The sequence below is a fragment of the Rhinoraja longicauda genome, chromosome 4 (assembly GCF_053455715.1).
Source record: "Rhinoraja longicauda isolate Sanriku21f chromosome 4, sRhiLon1.1, whole genome shotgun sequence".
In the NCBI taxonomy this organism is placed as follows: domain Eukaryota; kingdom Metazoa; phylum Chordata; class Chondrichthyes; order Rajiformes; family Arhynchobatidae; genus Rhinoraja; species Rhinoraja longicauda.
Window position 1 is genome coordinate 56,086,219 of NC_135956.1, and position 15,355 is coordinate 56,101,573.

At 41.8% G+C, this 15,355-nt stretch overlaps 1 protein-coding gene across 1 annotated transcript in view; it reads right to left on the reverse strand.

Moving 5' to 3' along the window:
* fer1l6 (fer-1 like family member 6) overlaps positions 1 to 15,355 on the reverse strand; it is a 90,114-nt gene that overhangs the window by 37,706 nt on the left and 37,053 nt on the right. Inside the window, exons 19-22 of the mRNA XM_078398434.1 lie at positions 11,029 to 11,163; positions 9,491 to 9,640; positions 6,989 to 7,099; positions 1,918 to 2,079 (exon numbers count right to left, since the gene is read on the reverse strand). Coding sequence (XP_078254560.1) covers positions 1,918 to 2,079; positions 6,989 to 7,099; positions 9,491 to 9,640; positions 11,029 to 11,163 — 558 coding nt within the window. The remainder of the gene's footprint in view (positions 1 to 1,917; positions 2,080 to 6,988; positions 7,100 to 9,490; positions 9,641 to 11,028; positions 11,164 to 15,355) is intronic.

The following is a 15,355-nucleotide window of genomic DNA, read 5'->3' on the forward strand; positions in this document are numbered from 1 at the left end:
CTTTGTACTAATTATGGAAATATATTTTCCTGATGGCCCAAATGTGAACGAGCCAATTGCAAGACAAAACCAAGCAAGTCAAGGGCAGGTAAAAGATCCACATACAGAACAATTGGAAAAAACTATAAAGCCAGGTGTTGCTGGATGTCAAAATTGTCAAAGATTTTAAATAATTCTGAAATATTGAAAACATAGTAAAATCAATTAAATTATTGAAAACTATAACATGCAATATAAAATTAAGCATGTCTAAAAATTAAACCACTTTCAAAACATTGAAACAAAGTAATGAGTTTAAAAACTGTAAATAGATTTATTTGAACTCTTGCTCCTCAGGATGTTCTCATTCTTGAAATGAGTGGGATTATTCTTCCTCTGCCAAAACTAATGATGCAGATTAGAAACATCGAAACATAGAAAATAGGTGCAGTAGGCCATTCGGCCCTTCGAGCCAGCACCGCCATTCAATATGATCATGGCTGATCATCTAAAATCAGTACCCCGTTCCTGCTTTTTCCCCATATCCCTTGATTCTTTTAGCCCTAAGAGCTAAGTCTAAGTCTCTCTCTTCAACAGGAATATTCCCCAGCTCTGGAAACATTTCAGCTTCACCCCTGGATTTCATATGGAGACCAACAGCAGAAAATCACTCGGAGAACTCAGCCAGCAAGTTTGAGTCTTCTCTGTTCTCCCAGACGCCTCAAGCTTACCAAGTCTTGCAGAAAACCAATGCCAGATTCAGCATCACACTGCTGACATTTCACAGCAAGTGTCGGTCCCAATTGTATTTGCTTTTTTTTTCTGTCTGCTGGTTGGAGCACCCTGACTCCATGCATTTGAAGGGGGATGGACAAAAGTTTCAGAGTCTTTAGCCGAACCTTGGACTAGGTGTATTAGGGCAGGGTTTCTTGCTGCTATTGCCTGCTGCACCGTCACAGAGATCAGATCATTCAACTGATCATGGCTACATATCCCCAACGGTACATTGGTCCAGCAGTACAGTCAGCTCAAAGCAAATTGGAGAGATACATTGCCACTCTAAAGAAGAAGACATGACATTTCAAAGGGCGAAATTGCAAACATATATGTTGAACCAATTTCTTTAAAGTCATAGTCATACAGCATGTAAACAGGCCCTTTGGACCAACTTTCCCATGCCAACTAAGCTGCCCCATCTACATTAGTCCCACGTGCTCGCATTTGGCCCATATCCCTCTAAACCTATCCAATCCATTCATCTGTCCAAATGTCTTTTAAATGTTGTTATATTAACTGCCTCAAGTACCCCCTCTGGCAACTCATTCCATATACCCACCATCCTCTGTGTGGAAAAGATCCCCTCAGAATCCTATTAAATCTTTCTCCTCTCACCTGAAACCTACGTTCTCTGATCCTTGATTCTCCTACTCTGGGTAAAATAATCTGTGTATCTACTCTATCTATTCTCCTCATGATCATATACACCACCTAAAAGATCACCCTTCATCCTCCTATGCTCCAAGAAATAAAGTCCTAGTCTGTTCAACCTCTTTCTCAGACCCTCAAATCCTGGCAACATCCTTGTAAATCTTCTCTGCACTCTTCCCAGTTTAATAACATCTTTCCGATAGCAGGGTGACCAAAACAGAGCACAATAGTCCACATGGGGCCTCACCAACATAACATAACATAACATAACATACTCCATTCTTTAGGATAAATCCGTTTTACTTCTTAGCATATCTGGTCTTTGGACATATCTGGGGCATCTTCGTGACATATTCTGTTAATTCTTGACAGATCACAGATATCCTGCCTTTTTCAGTTGGTTTAATGTCTCCTGGGCTCAAAGGAATTGGTAAAATTCCTGGGACAGCCCAACAATTTTGCACCACTGAAACTAATACAAGTACTGAATTCAGTTGATTGTCCACTTACCACGATGAAACTCTCCGTTTGCACTGTAAAATTGGGATTTTTCTTGTAACTCTGGATGATGGAAGATTTGATGAGTGTCCCGGCACATTCAATGAAAACTTGGGGTCGATCCACATTGAGGAGCTGCACTCGTTTGAGCTCACGAAGACCCCAGAAAAACACCTGCAGAAAAAAACAGATCCCATGAAGAACAACTTCAACCTTTAAAATATAAGCGCGAAATTCAGGCAACAGCGAATAGGGATCTTTGGAATGTGTGTACAAATATGTTAGGTATAGATCTGTGAAAGACAAGAGGATCTGGAAGATGTTGAACATATTATTGGCAGGGTTTAGTGCGTTTTTACATCGAATGGAGCAAAATTCTGAGAACTCTGCTAATATTTATTGTTCAACCATAATCCGTATATTTAAACATATACGGATTATATTACACATTAATTCATGTGAAGTAATTCATGTTGTCTGAAGGACATGCAGCATACCATCTTTTAAAATGTCTTTAGATGTTATTTCAGTGCTCAGCCCCACTCAATATAAGGGGTGGTTCTGTCCAGGGGCTTCTATGTTGCATTCACTCCACAATTCTAGGGAGGAGACTGGAATTATTAATGATTGTTTATATTTCTTCAGCAAGAGTGTTAGGGTATAATTGACTAATGATCAGGTACCATTTACCAAAATGAAATGTTTTTCTATTTAAAAAAGACAAAAATAAAATGGTCATTTGAGGGTATGCAATGTTGGCAAGTAATATCAGTGAAAATCAAAAAAATATTTCATAATTATATAAAGAGCAAAGGATTAAGAGCCCTGGGACCATTATTAGGAATCAAAAAGGTGTTTTGTTTGTACAGGGTAATGATGTGGGTAGGATCCATGTTTTACAACTCTCTTCAGAGAATGGAATAATGTAAATGTTGTAATTAAGGTAAACAAGATATATTGGATGAGATAAATATAACAAAATAAAAGCATTATGGAGATCTTTAGGAAACAGGGGTTCCCCTCTTCCATTATAGATGAGGCTCTCACTAGGGTCTCCTCGATATCCCACAGCTCCGCTCTTGCTCCCCCTCTCCCCATTTGCAACAAGGACAGTGCCCCTTGTCCTCACCTTCCACCCCATCAGCCGTCGCATACAGCATATAATCCTCCAACACTTTTGCCACCTCCAATGGGATCGCACTATTGGCCACATCTTCCCATCTCCACCCCTTTCTGCTTTCCGCAGAGACCATTCCCTCTGCAACTCCCAGGTCAACTCGTCCCTTCCCACCCAAACCAACCCCTCCCCAGATACTTTCCCCTGCAACCCCAGGAGATGCAGCACCTGTCCTTTTACCTCCACCCTCGACTCCATCCAAGGACCCCAACAGTCTTTTCAGGTGAGGCAGAGGTTCACCTGCACCTCCTCCAACCTCATCTATTGAATCCGCTGTTCCATGTGTCAACTTCTGTACCTCAGCGAGACCAAGCGCAGGCTCGGCGATTTTTTTGCTGAACATCTGCGCTCAGTCCGCCTTAACCTACCTGATATCCCGGTTGCTCAGCACTTTAAGTTCCCCTCCCATTCCCAATCTGGCCTTTCTGTCCTGGGCCTCCTCCACTGTCAGGGTGAAGCCCAGCACAAATTGGAGGAACAGCACCTCATATTTCGCTTGGGCAGCGGTATGAACATTGACTTCTCTAACTTCAAATAGCCCTTGCTTTCCCTCTCTCTCCATCCCCTCCCCCTTTCCAGTTCTCCCACCAGTCTTACTGTCTCTGACTACATTCTATCTTTGTCCCACCCACTCCCCTGACATCAGTCTGAAGAAGGGATTCGACCCAAAGTGTTACCCATTCCTTCTCTCCAGAAATGCTGCCTGTCCCGCTGAGTTCTCCAGCATTTTGTGTCTACCTTCGATTTAAACCTGCATCTGCAGTTCTTTTAGTGTAGGAAAATAACTGCAGATGCAGGTACAAATCGAAAGTATCACAAAAAAATTTGAGGATGTAACTAGGAAAATTGACAGGGGAGAGTCAGTGGATGTGGTGTACCTCGACTTTCAGAAAGCCTTCGACAAGGTCCCACATAGGAGATTAGTGGGCAAAATTAGAGCACATGGTATTGGGGGTAGGGTACTGAAATGGATAGAAAATTGGTTGACAGACAGAAAGCAAAGAGTGGGGATAAATGGGTCCCTTTCGGAATGGCAGGCAGTGACCAGTGACCAGTGGGGTACAGCAAGGTTCGGTGCTGGGACCCCAGCTATTTACGATATACATTAATGACTTAGATGAAGGGATTAAAAGTACCATTAGCAAATTTGCAGATGATACTAAGCTGGGGGGTAGTGTGAATTGTGAGGAAGATGCAATAAGGCTGCAGGGTGACTTGGACAGGTTGTGTGAGTGGGCGGATACATGGCAGATGCAGTTTAATGTAGATAAGTGTGAGGTTATTCACTTTGGAAGTAAGAATAGAAAGGCAGATTATTATCTGAATGGTGTCGAGTTAGGAAGAGGGGATGTTCAATGAGATCTAGGTGTCCTAGTGCATCAGTCACTGAAAGGAAGCATGCAGGTACAGCAGGCAGTGAAGAAAGCCAATGGAATGTTGGCCTTCATAACAAGAGGAGTTGAGTATAGGAGCAAAGAGGTCCTTCTACAGTTGTACAGGGCCCTGGTGAGACCGCACCTGGAGTACTGTGTGCAGTTTTGGTCTCCAAATTTGAGGAAGGATATTCTTGCTATTGAGGGCGTGCAGCGTAGGTTCACTAGGTTAATTCCCGGAATGGCGGGACTGTCGTATGTTGAAAGACTGGAGCAATTAGGCTTGTATACACTGGAATTTAGAAGGATGAGGGGGGGATCTTATTGAAACATGTAAGATAATTAGGGGATTGGACACATTAGAGGCAGGAAACATGTTCCCAATGTTGGGGGAGTCCAGAACAAGGGGCCACAGTTTAAGAATAAGGGGTAGGCCATTTAGAATGGAGATGAGGAAGAACTTTTTCAGTCAGAGAGTGGTGAAGGTGTGGAATTCTCTGCCTCAGAAGGCAGTGGATGCCAGTTCGTTGGATGCTTTCAAGAGAGAGCTGGATAGAGCTCTTAAGGATAGCGGAGTGAGGGGGTATGGGGAGAAGGCAGGAACGGGGTACTGATTGAGAGTGACCAGCCATGATCGCATTGAATGGTGGTGCTGGCTCGAAGGGCTGAATGGCCTACTCCTGCACCTATTGTAAAAAAATAAATATATATTTTTTTTAAATGCTGGAGTAACTCAGCAAGTCAGGCAGCATCTCAGGAGAGTAGGAATGGGTGATATTTTGGGTCGAGACCCTTCTTCAGACCTTCTGCAGTTCTTTCCTGCACACATGGAGTTAATCATCTCTGAAACTGGATAATTATCTCAAGTGTTTAAAGAAGCAAGGGAGGGAAGTATAGAGGCTCTGACTACAATATTTATAATCCTCAGAAATAGTACCTGTAGATTGGAGTCTTTCAATGTTCTTTAAAAAGAGAGGAAGGACTTAACTAAATGGCACAAAGGTGGTACAGTGGTGCAGCAGTAGAGTTGCTGCCTTAAGCACCATAGACCCCGGTTCGATCCTGACTATGGGTGCAGTCTGTATGGAATTTATACATTCTCCCTGTGACCGAGTTGGGTTTTCTCCGGGTGCTCTGGTTTCCTCCCACATTCCAAAGACATACAAGTTTGTAGGTTAATTGGCTTCTTTAAAGAGTAAATTGTCCCCGGTGAGTAGGATAGTGCTCGTGTATGGGGTGATTTGCAGGTCGGGGCGGACTCGGTGGGCCGAAGGGGCTGTTTCCATGCTGCATGCCTCAAGCCTAAAGTGATTAAAGGCCAGTTAGTCAACGTTAGTGACTAAAGTTATTGAAATATTTTCTATGGCACAGTATAAATGTTTCTTCTGAAAGGCACAGATTGATAAAGGACAATCGGCATGGATGTGATCAGGGAAAGTCCAATCTAACTGACTTAATCAGAATTTTTAAGGAGGTAACAAGGAGGGTCAATGAGGGCAGTGTTCTTGATGTAATCAACATGGATCTTAGCATACCTATTAGCAAGGTGCCTCAAAAACATAAAAGTCTATGAAATCCAAGGAAAAATAGCAAACCATATCCAAAACGGCTCAGTGACAGAGAGCAGTAGCTAATTATTGTGACACTTTTTTTTATGCCTGGAAGCTTCTTACCTGTGGACATACATTGGGTTCAGTATTCAACTGTTTGCATTTTGTTCTATGTGTTAACGTGTTAAGATACCCCATAAGGATACATTCTCAGCCCCTTACTATACTCATTATACACTAATGACTATCTGGCCTAATTCTGCTCTAACTCCTTTTAGAAGTTTCTAGATGATACCACTATCGTGGACCAGATTTCAAATACTGATGAGATGGAGTACAGGAATGAGATAGCGAGTTTAGTAACCTGGTGTCAAGACAACAGCCTTTACTTCAATGTCAACAAGATGAAGGAGCTAGTTATTAACTTCTGGAAATGGGTTGATGTACACATCCCAGTCAGCATCGATGTTGCCAAAGTGGAGATGATCAGGAGTTTAAAGTTCCTTGGTACAAATATCACCAACAATTTGTCCTAAACCAACCATATCAATGTTACAGCCAAGAAAGCTCTCTAACGCCTCTACTTTCACTGAAGATTAAGAAAGTTTGACATGTCTCCAATGAGTCTTACCAACTTCTACAGACGCATCATAGAATTAGGGTGGAGATGAGCAAGAAATGTTTTTACCCAAGTTGATTGGGATCTGGAACTCTCTTCCTGTAAAGGTGATAGAGGCAGAAACTCTTACACATCTAAACGGTAGTTGGATTGAAGAGATGTGACATGTAGGACTATGGACTGAGCGCTGGAGGTGAGATTATGAATGAGCAGCACTTTTTTAACTGGCATGGACATAATGAGCCAAATGGTTTCTATTACATTGTAAATTCTCTACGATTCTGAAGGTCTGGACTGACAGCAAACAGAGTACACATAGACTCAGGACCACTGCAATCTCCAAAATCTCTATTGTACAACATACCTCCACCTTGTATTTGCTCAAGATTGGACGGATGTTGACAGGCACTGGCAAAACCTGACTTGCATCTGGTTCATCCACAGGAGGAAGATCCTTACCTTCTGGATCAGAGAGCTGCGGACCAGTAATTTATAGAACAAATGGTGATCATTCCATGTATTACAATAATGAATATCATCCACTCCCACATTCCTTCCCCAGCTAAAACCTTTTGAAATAAACACCATACAATGACCTGTTTTCATCACATTTACCTTTTTAGAGTGTTTATCTTGTGAACATTTTTAAGTAAATCATGTTGAAAGGGAAATTGAAAACTCTGCATTCAATTCAACCTTCGAAATCACAGGTTGAATCTTAACTAACAATGAAAGGGAGGGGGACTTTAAAACTTGACTCCAAACAGTCTTCAACACAGGTGCCTTTCACAGAGGCAAGGCAAGGGGCAAAAGCCACTCCCTATTTCAGTTGAGATCAGTAAACACAACTTTTTTACTGTTTTGTGAGTTAAATGCTGATGAGCATGCAGGCCACAGGGAAACGTGGTAGGTGAAAGAATGTAACAACTTCAGGGAGAAGGTGCAATTCAGTCCTCCTGGTCTACAATTGTTTTCCTATCTATCAGATTAATTCCCCCATTTTGGAAATTGTCTCCTTCCTCCATGCCAGGGTGCCTGCATCAAAAGCTTATCTCTTTGTTGCGGCCTCTCAGCCATGGTGACTCCCTAACAGAGAACCACATGCATGAACACAGTGGAGGCAAACCTTGAGAGCATGACAGTTAAACAACAGCCAGCCTATCATGATTCAACCCCATCTCTTCCCAATACTGAATCCATGGGTTAATATCATAATAGAGCACTTTCCATAAATTCCTCATGGTTTAACAATTGCATTATAATTCAAATATTTAATTTTAAAATGTTGCTTTAAAATCCTGGACCTTTAAAACGACCTCTTTTTTCGTAGAAATGTTTGAGGGGTTGACTTTATATTTTGGCAATAAATTTAAAATCACAATTCAAATTCTACATTTCATACATTCGACAGAACATCAGTAAATATTTGTTTCTAACTGCCTTGGTTCAGTCTATAAAATGCTTCCATTTCAAATTACTATTGTACACGAATATTGTACAAGATTATGAGGGACCCCTATCACCCCAGCAACGGACGGTTCCAGCTGCTACGGTCAGGCAAACGCCTCCACTGTCATGCTGTGAAAACGGAGAGGATGAGACGGAGTTTCTTCCCACAGGCCATCAGGACTGTTAACTATTATAACTCCAGGGACTAAATTTTCTTTGCTGTATTAATTTTAATTTATATGCTGTAATTGTAACTTTTTTTTTGCACAATCCGCAGGCATTGCCATTTTCATTTCATTGCACATCGTGTATGTGTATGTGACAAATAAACTTGACTTGACTTGACTTGACTTTTACTCTATTCTTAGGGGCAGATTTTCTTTGAAGCTTTCGTTTTTTATGCCTTATGCACCCATGAAAATGATTTAAGGTTAATGTGCCATTGAGGATCAATGCTGAGCCTTCAGTATTTGGCGTTGTAGATTGATGTTAATTGCCCTTTATTACAGAGTATCATTTAATTCTACACTGAGATTCTGTACAAATCATCTGCAAAGTAGGAGCTGAGTTTTTCACAAGCCATGAGACTAATATTATTACCTGATTTGTGGACATAACGGGGGAAGGGCAGCATTTACTATTGCTGTTGCTGTGTGGTTACCATTGGTGACCAATGACCTTGCAGGTTGTCATTGGGCACGTTGGTATTGGATCAGGGACTTTCATGGTTAAATGTCATGAGGGACCTGGAAACACTTGGAGATGAAGGTTGGAACTCTTTTTAGTATTTAGCTTGGAAGTATTTTAAAGGTATTTTTTAAGGATTTTTCCCCCATAATGCTGAGATGTCTTTTCAAATTTTCTTGAAATTTAATGCATTTCTTAATATATTGATTTATATTGTTTTTAAACATTGTGGAATAGGCCTCAGTTATCACAGGAAGTTCTTTTAAACTGCCATTTATCGTCCTGTCATTAGAAGGCCGATTAAAAAGGCACCATAGACACAACAGACAGTAAAACCATACAGATTCCTTCAGCAAAGCTTAAGATTACTGCACCTCATCTGGATGTTACCAGATACTTACGTCATTAGAAAGACCTAAAGTTAACTGAGCACACTGCCAGATGTGTCTTCTGATGTTATCAGGACACACATTCTCTAAATGCTCCTCCTCTATCGTCTAGTTTGATATAACCAAGCTCATGTGTGAAGTATCAGCAGATTTAGTTATAAAAGTGACCGCTATTCTTTTCTATTATTTAAGCTTTAATGTACCTTTATTGAGCATCATACAATGGTGTGTTTCCACTATATTGGCTTTGACAGCTATAACAAGCACTGTGTTCAAAGAAGCATTTTAAGCGGAGGCATTGAACGAGGTGGAATTATATTTGAATACTAATACATACATACCTGCAGGAGTTCAAAAGCCACAAGAAGCTCACCCCCAGGTATACTGCCACAGTACATTGGGTAATATTGAAGTACAGGGGGAGTATAAGCCTGCCCAACCAGTTGCACAACTGGAAAAGCCACTGTGCTGCCAAGGTACTCTGCTTTACCCTGCAATAAAGGGAGCATACAAGAACATCCAGTATTTATAACGCTGTAACATAGGTTTCAATCAATATAATCCATTAGGTTGGAAATGAGCTGATAAAAGTTGGTAGCCAGTTTACGTGCTGTCCAGAGACACAAATGAACTGACAATGCTAAATAATTGTTGGAAATACAAATTTGAAGGTCTTTCTCAGCAGAATAATAAATCTGAAGAACCTGAAACGTCACCCATCCATGATGCTGCCTGACTTGGTGCGTTACTCCAGCACCTTGTGTCCTTTTTTATAATAAATCCAATAATCGTGTGCGCATGCAAATGCATTGTTGAATGACTTGATCAATAAATTCTTCTATTTTACAATCATATATTAATAATGAAAAAAGCACGCAAATACTTGACCAGATGATGATTGGATTTGTGCTATGAGGAGAGACAATACTCGATATCCCATGCATAATTATCCATGTCAAAGGTAAGGAAAGAAGAAGGACTTTAATTTATATCAGAACACAAGAGCAGGAAGAGCTCAGCGGGCCAGGCAGCATCTGGAGGTCACAGTGGCGCAGCTGGTAGAGCTGCTGCCCCACACCTCCAGCAACCCTGCTTCTATCCTGATCTTGGGTGCTGTCTGTAGGGAATTTGCACATTCTCCCTACGATTGTGTGGATTTCTTCCTGGTGTTCTGGCTTCCTCCCACATCCCAAAGACGTGTAGATTTATAGATTAATTGGCCTTTGAAAATTGCTCCTAGCATCTAGGGAGTGGATGTGAAAGTGGGAGAACAAAGAACTCCTGTGTCTCAGGTGATCAATTGTTGACGTGGATGCAGTGGGCCGAGGTGGCCGTTTCTATGCTGTATCTTTCAATCAATCAATCCAGTGGGAATGGACAGGTCACTTGAGTCTGAAGAAGGGTCCTGAACCAAAACTTTGCTTGTCCATTTCCTCCCTAGATGTTGCCTGACCCGCTGAGTTCCTCCAGCACTTTGAGTTTTGCTAAAGATGCCAGCATCTGTAGTTCTTTGTGTCTGAATGTATATCGTTTATGCCCTCATGAACACTTTATATACTTTGTGAATATAAATACTTTGTGATAACCTGGCAGCCAATTTTTGCACAGCAAACTCCTAACAATATCTCATTTGACAGCAAGCACCTCCTCTTGGATGTGGGAGAGAGAGTATTGTACAGGATACTGCGTGATCAGCTAAAGAATGGAACCAGTGTTGGCTGCTTGTAAGGAGGCCAGTAAATGGTTTGGGGTTCGAAGCAATAGACAATAGACAATAGAATTATGAATTGATAAAGAAGTAAGATCAACAAAATGTAAACAACAAAAGCCGTGAGGTTTGTTTCACTATGATACTGGCAGATTAACACTTTATACTCACAACAGCATCTTGATCATAAACCTCAATAACCACAAGTGGAGGATCTTCACTGATTTCCATTGCTTCACCATAAAGATGGATGTTATTGAATAAGAGCATCTGGTTCCATGTAGGTGATAAAGTCTGAGTGATAACCTATGAAGAATCAACAAGGCAAAGATACCATGGGAGATTTTTGATCTTGGCTTCTTAAAATAAACATTACCACAATTCATTCAGTTTTTTTTCATTCGTTCATGAGATCCGAACATCACTGGCACTCCCAAGAGTTAAGAGTCATTCAAATTGGTGAATTCAGAGTCACATGTAGATCCGTTCAGTTTAGAAGAGCAGATTCCCTCCCTGAAATTTATAAGTGAACCACACGACTTATTAGGATGATTTACGAGTATTGTATTTATTGTCATATTTTCATCTAACAAAGTTCGGTTACTGATTTTTAATATAGAAATGATAATTGAGCTATTTTGCTCATTGGCTTAGCCTTCTCATCACAATGAAAATTTCTCAATACCAAGTCACATCAATTGAAAGGCATTGCCAGATCAATGACTTTAAAAAGAAGCAGAGTAGAAAAGCAAGGAATCTGAGTTAAACCTTATGTAAATATTGAGCAAACATCTGACAAATGTTAATACTCAATTTCATGAAATGTTTTGATAAGTAATTAAGGGGAAACTATGTCAGGGGCAGCAGAATCAATAGCTAATGGACAAAAAAATTAAATTAATTGCCAGTTTGGAAAGGTTCTGAAGCATGGTGGAAAGAACAGGAGAATGAGATTATATAGCTAATTATTTAAATGGCTAGCACAACTGTGATGGCCTGAATGGACATCTGTGCTTTATCATTCCATGGTTCGGTGAACAGAATATAAACTGAACCTCCCTGGACTTCAGTGGTGCTGACTGATCTGGTAGGTGAAGAACTGATGCCCCTCTATACTTCTTTGCCTGACACGATAAACTCTTTAACATTGGACAGCAATTTGTCTTAAAAAGCCAAGAGCAGGGAAACCTAAATCAATGGGCCACATTGGAGGAACAGTCATGTGTACAAAATGTAGAGGGCAATTGATAGGGTGAATGTACAGTCTTTAACCCAGGGTAAGGGAATCAAGAACCAGGGGATGTAGGTATAAAATGAGAGGGAAAGGATTTAATAGGAACCTGAGGGGCAGCTTTTTCACTCAGAGAGTGGTGGGTATACGGAATGATCTGCCAGAGGAGATTGTTCAGTGAGATAAAACATTCATCTGTCCCAAACATCACCTTTTCAAAAGCAGAATTCCAATTTTTGTACTGCTTTTGCTGTTCATGTTGTCCTGCGTTGCAGCTTTACCAGGTCGGCAGCTCATTGTTAGTTGCACCTAGTGCTGCTCTGAGCAGATGCTGGTTTACAAAAAAGAACACAGTGCTGGAGGAACTCAACAGGCCAGGCAGCATCTATGGAGAACATGGATAGGTGACATTTCCTGTCAGGACCCTTATTCAGACTGGGTATTGATGGAGGAAGTGGCGGCGCTGCGCAGCAGCTGTGGCTCACCTGCAGTCCGTTTGTCTTTTGTGTTTTTTGTTGTTTTTTGTCTTAATTGTAGTGTTTAGATGTGATGTAGTGTTTTTTGTGGTTGTGTACTATGTGTGGGGGGGGGGGGGGGACTGTAAAATTGTCTCTTCCGTACTGAAACGCGACCTTTTTTCTGGGTCGTGTCTCCCTTCACGCTGCGGCCTACCATCGGCCAAACACCTGGAGCTGGCGGCCTCCGGTTGGGACCAACTGGGGCTCTGGTTCGCAGAGCCCGTGGATTGGACTTACCATCTGCGGAGCTGGCTATCTTTGGAGGCTGTGGTGGCGCTGCGAGTGCAGCTGCGACTCGCCTTTGGAGGCTCCGGAGGCTTCAGCCGCGGGCCGCGTGGACGTCGGAAGCTCGCAGGTCCCAGGTGGGGGCCGACATCGGGAGCTCCGGCAGCGGCAGCGTCTTCGCCCGCCCCGACTCGCGGGGCTTGGGTCAGCCCGCTGCGGACCTTGGGTCAGCCCGCTACGGACCTTTCACCGTCCAGCGCGGCCTGGAATAGGCCGCGGGATTTTCTCCACCCGACGGGGGCTTCAATGTCGGGAGCCCCGACCGCCCCAGCATGGCAACTTCACCAGCCTGACCGCGGGAGAAGACGGCAGGGAAGAGAAAAGACATTCTGGCCTTCCATCACAGTGAGGAGGTGACTGGAGGAGACTCACTGTGATGGATGTTTCTTTTATTTTTTGTGTTGGTTTTGTGATTGTGGGTGTTATTGCTTATTTTTTATTGCTTCTTATTGTTGGACTGTGGGTAACGGAATTTTGTCCAAAAGACACATTTTTTGGATGACAATAAAGGCTATTCTGATTCTGGTTCAGCCCATTATCTTTCCTTCCTGAACTCTTCGCAATATTCAGGCCACATCCATTTGCCCTCCCACTGAGGTATTCATTGTCAACCAACAATGGTCTGCGTGGATGAGAGATCGAGACAAAGCAGAGGGGGAAATTAATCCCTAAATTCAACAGACCTTATAGTGGCCAGCTATTTGATTAATCAATGAAAAAAAGATGGCAAGCATAAAATGAACGATAAGCCATGTCTCTTATTTGTTCTTATTGCTCTTCAATAAGTGGAAGTCCTCTGAGTTCTGCATGCTTGTCTGAATCAGTACACTCCTCCTGTGAGTAAAATCCAATCTGTTCATCGGTATCGCAAGTCAATAACCTTAACCAGCGTGGTAGTGGCCTTTCCAAACATAATATTGAAACCATTTCCCTCAGTGGAACACATCTGTCCAATACAAGATAACCTATCAATTCCTGTTAATGCACCAGTCTACTGGTTTTCTAGGCCATTCACATTTGTACCATTAGAACTGACTTCCATAAGCTTTGCAATATAAATGGAACTGTAGCTACATTCAGAAAAATCCATTTGCGTAGACCTGGGAATTAGTTTGAATGTCTGACAGTAAAACATCTCAAGCTACTTGTAGTATTCTACAGTTTTTCCAAAGTTCAATGAAGTACAGTAAAGACACATTAAAGGCTACTCCAAACTCCTGCAATATTAGTCACCACACATGACGACAGTTGCATCATATCTGGATGGCTCATCGTAACAAATCTAGCTGCCAATTATTTCTATTTCATCTTGCCTCCAGCGCAATGTTTCAATGCATCTTTTCCATTTGGGATTGATGTGAAACTCACCCATCAACACCACAAGAAACCATCTCAGGCACTTTCTATGATGACATATCATGCTCAGCAGGTGTTCTGGGGACCCTTGGAGAAATCAGCGATGAACAGATTGGGTTTTACTCACAGGAGGTGTGTACAGATTCAGACATGCATGCAGAACTCAGAAGAACATTTACCAAGTTTTCACTGATTTTTGAAGCATGTCAAAAAGTTTCTATGAAGAAATTAAGAGTTAAATTGAACTTGGCCAAATCAAATTCACCTCGAAAGAATTCCCTGGCTCCAAAAACTTTTAAATCAGATACTCAACTAATCTATTTCTGCAGGGAATAAAGCATAGTTGCCAACACTCATCTTTACTAATCTGTTGGATAATTGCAAATATATCGTGAGATAAAGGATTGGAGCAGATAACCTAAAACCGATTTATTGACAGACCTGTCAAGCCAATAGAATGTGTTCTAATTATTGTTTAAAAGAGTGTGATGAGCGGCTAAGAATGATACTCGGGCACTGCACATCAAGAGAGAAGCTCTAAAGCACGTTAGAAGACACAAGGAACATTTGTCCCCCTAGATGTTCTTGTCCACAGTGTTGGGCACAGACACTATGGACCGAAGGGGCTGTTCTTGTGTTGTACTGTTTTATGTTCTTTGTTAATGCTGTTTTAGACTTGTTATGGCATGGTCCTGTATTGTATTAATTTATCTTGCATTAATGAAGCAGATAAGAAAGCAAGCAGCAGCCTTTTCTGCTGTCTAGCTCAATCCTGAAGGAATTTAATATTCACTGGAATCCCACCCCTGCATCTTCCCAACCAATCTCAAGGTACAGATAGAAACATAGAAACATAGAAACATAGAAAATAGGTGCAGGAGTACACAGAGAGTGGTGAATCTGTGAAATTCTCTGCCACAGAAGGTAGTTGAGGCCAGTTCATTGGCTATATTTAAGAGGGAGTTAGATGTGGCCCTTGTGGCTAAAGGGATCAGGGGGTATGGAGAGAAGGCAGGTACGGGATACTGAGTTGGATGATCAGCCATGATCATATTGAATGTCGCTGCAGGCTCGAACGGCCGAATGGCCTACTCCTGCACCTATTTTC